The 3,281-nt window shown below is 53.7% G+C and overlaps 2 protein-coding genes across 5 annotated transcripts in view; one reads left to right on the plus strand and one right to left on the minus strand.

Annotated features, from left to right (window-relative positions):
• Window positions 1–2,846, plus strand: part of TOX4 (TOX high mobility group box family member 4) — a 28,433-nt gene extending 25,587 nt beyond the window's left edge. Inside the window, exons 9-10 of the mRNA XM_090130110.1 lie at window positions 804–958; window positions 2,695–2,846. Coding sequence (XP_089986236.1) covers window positions 804–958; window positions 2,695–2,758 — 219 coding nt within the window. The 3' untranslated portion in view covers window positions 2,759–2,846. The remainder of the gene's footprint in view (window positions 1–803; window positions 959–2,694) is intronic.
• A 105-nt stretch (window positions 2,847–2,951) lies between these two features.
• Window positions 2,952–3,281, minus strand: part of METTL3 (methyltransferase 3, N6-adenosine-methyltransferase complex catalytic subunit) — a 60,205-nt gene continuing 59,875 nt past the window's right edge. For all 4 annotated transcript variants that reach the window (XM_090130091.1, XM_090130090.1, XM_090130089.1 and 1 more), the window contains one exon: window positions 2,952–3,177. The gene's annotated coding sequence lies outside the window, so the exon portion shown is untranslated. The remainder of the gene's footprint in view (window positions 3,178–3,281) is intronic.

A 3,281-nucleotide genomic window follows, 5' to 3' on the forward strand; every position in this document is an offset into this window, starting at 1 on the left:
GAAGGGGATAATGGGGGTGTAAAGGGGGGTTTTGAGGGGGGTATGGGGGGGTTAGAAGGGGGTAAGAGGGTATGGGGGGGTTAGAAGGGGGTGGGGGGGGGTATGGGGGGGTTAGAAGGGGGTAATGGGGGGTTTTGGGGGGGGTTAAAAGGGGACATGGGGGGGTATGGGGGGATTAGAAGGGGGTAATGGGGGTGTAAGGGGGGGTTGGGGGGATATGGGGGGGTTAGAAGGGGGTAATAGGGAGTTTGGGGGGGGGTTAGAAGGGGGTGGGGGGGTTAGAAGGGGGTAATGGGGGTTTTTGGGGGGGCTAGAAGGGGGTGTGGGGGTTTATGGGGATGTCTGGGGAGGCTTAGAAGGGGTTGGGGTTTTAAGGAGGGGTCTGGGGGGGGTTAGAAGGGGGTAAGGGGGGGTCTTTGGGGGTTAGAAGGGGGTGGGGGGTCTTTGGGGGGGTTTGGGGGGGGTTATGAGGGGATATGGGGGTTTATAAGGGGGTGGGGGGCTTTGGGGGGGGGGTTAGAAGGGGGTTTGGGGGGGGTTTGAAGGGATTGGGGGGGTTATGGGGGGAATATGGGGGTTTATAAGGGGGTGGGGGGCTTTGGGGGGGGTTAGGAGGGGGGTTTGGGGGGTCCTGGGGGGGTTAGAAGGGAGGGGGGGGGGTAATGACCCCAAATAGGGGAAACACCCCCAAAATGGGGGAAACAACCCCAAAATAGGGGTAATAACCCCAAAATAGGAGTAACAACCCCAAAATGGGGGTGAGATGTTTAAATTTTTTGGGGGGGTTGGGGGGGGTTCTTCAGGTGGCTGTGGAATTGGTGGCCGAATCCCCCCCAGCCCCCCCCCCGGAATCCCCCCGACCCCGATGCGTTCGGGTGGGCTGCGATCGGGCGCCCATCGAAAACAGCGAGTGGGACAGCGAGTATTGCAGCAGCGAGTGTGTGGTCAGGCACTGCCGGTGGGTTTGGGGTGAAAAAGGGGGGATTTGGGGTCTGGGGGGGTCGGGGGGGGATGGGGGGGATGGGGTGGGGGAGAAATGGGGGGTCTGGGGGAAAAAATGGGGGGTTTGGGGGTAAAAAAGGGGATTTGGGACTGGAGGAGATGGGGAGGAGAGTTAGGGGCTGCTGGTGGGTTTGGGAGGGGATTTGGGGTGAAAAAGGGGGGATTTGGGGTTGAGGGGGATCGGGGGAGGTCGGGGGGGGATGGGGTGGGGGAGAAATGGGGGGTTTGGGGAAAAAATGGGGGATTTGGGGGTAAAAAAGGGGATTTGGGGCTGGAGGGGATGGGGAGGAGGGTCAGGTCCTGCTGGTGGGTTTGGGAGGGGATTTGGGGTGAAAAAGGGGGGATTTGGGGTCGGGGGGGTCGGGGGGGGGATGGGGAGGGGATGGGGTGGGGGAGAAATGGGGGGTTTGGGGGAAAAAATGGGGGTTTGGGGGGCATTTTGGGGGGTAAAAGGGGAGATTGGGGGCTGGAGGGGATGGGGAGGGGAATTAGGTGATGCTGGTGGATTTTGCGGGGGGGAAGGGGGGATTTTGGGGTGAAAAAAGGGGAATTTGGGGTCTGGGGGGGGTTAGGGGGGTCCGGGGGGGGGATGGGGTGGGGGAGAAATGGGGGGTTTGGGGGAAAAAATGGGGGTTTGGGGGGCATTTTGGGGGGTAAAAGGGGGGATTGGGGGCTGGAGGGGATGGGGAGGAGGGTTAGGTGCTGCTGGTGGGTTTGGGAGAGGATTTGGGGTGAAAAAGGGGGGATTTGGGGTCGGGGGGGGATGGGGTGGGGGAGAAATGGGGGGTTGGGGGAAAAAATGGGGGGTTTGGGGGTAAAAAGGGGGATTTGGGGGCTGGAGGGGATGGGGAAGAGATGGGGAGGGGGGTCAGGCACTGATGGGGGGGGTTGGGGGGGATTTTGGGGTGAAAAAAGAGGGGATTTGGGGTCAGGGGGGTCCGGGGGGAGGATGGGGTGGGGGAGAAATGGGGGATTTGGGGGGAATATGGCGGAAATGGAGAAATTCAACCCCAAATTTCCCTTTGAAAACCCCCCAAATTCCCCAGACTTTATTAGAGCACCATAAAATGGAAAGGAGAGCCAAAAACGGAGCAATTCATCCCAAAATTTCCCTTTGAAACCCCCCAACTGACCCCGAAATTTTGACGTAGTTCCATAAAATGGCAAACAGACCCAAAAATGGCAAAATTTAACCCAAAATTTCCCTTCGAAACCCCCCAACTGAACCCAAACTTTAATGGAATCCCCTAAAAATGTCGAACGGACCCAAACACGGCGAAATTTAACCCAAAATTCCCCTTTGAAACTCCCCAAAATGACCTCAAATAACCCACACTTCAACGTAGTTCCATAAAATGGCGAACAGACCCAAAAATGGCAAAATTTAACCCAAAATTTCCCTTCAAAACCCCCCAACCGACCCCAAGCTTTAATGGAATCCCCTAAAAATGTCGAACGGACCCAAAAACGGCGAAATTTAACCCAAAATTCCCCATTGGAACCCCCAAAATGACCTCAAATACCCCAAATTTTAACGTAGTTCCATAAAATGGCAAACAGACCCAAAAATGGCAAAATTTAACCCAAAATTTCCCTTCGAAACCCCCCAACTGACCCCAAACTTTAATGGAATCCCCTAAAAATGTCGAACGGACCCAAAAACGGCGAAATTTAACCCAAAATGTTTTTCAGGGACGTCTTCCTGGCCTGGCTGGCCGCCCGCAACGCCAACAACAACGTGGTTTTCGTCAAATAACCCCGAATTCACCCCAAAATTCACCGCCTGCTCCCCCCCCCCCCCCCAAACCATGTCATTTTTGGGGCAAATTTGGGCGATTTCTATTAAAAACCAAGAAAAAAAAACAAAAAAAAATGATGATTTTGGGTCATTTGTGTTCAAAAAAGAGCAAAAGAGTTTTGGGTTTTCATTTTTTTGGGGGTGTTTTATCCCTAAAAACGCGGCAGGAAAATGCGGATTTTTGGTCGATTGGGGTAAAAGGAGGAAGGGGGGAAAATAAAAATGGTGATTTTTTGGTAAATCGACCCAAAAATTTGGTGTTAAATTACATGTTTTTGGGTTTGGAGATGATCCCATCTGGGTAATGCTGCTTAAACTGAGCCACAACGTCGGGGTCCAAGAGGTGAATCCCATCCAATTGATTCCCTAAAGTGATCCTAAAACAACAAAAAGGGGGGAAAAAAAGGAAAAAAAAAGTGAAAAACGGAGAAAGTAGCGATTTTTGGTAAAGGTTTGAAGCAAAATGAGGTGAAATTCAGAC

The sequence above is a fragment of the Phasianus colchicus genome, chromosome 39, assembly GCF_987193195.1.
Source record: "Phasianus colchicus chromosome 39, bPhaCol1.hap1.1, whole genome shotgun sequence".
In the NCBI taxonomy this organism is placed as follows: domain Eukaryota; kingdom Metazoa; phylum Chordata; class Aves; order Galliformes; family Phasianidae; genus Phasianus; species Phasianus colchicus.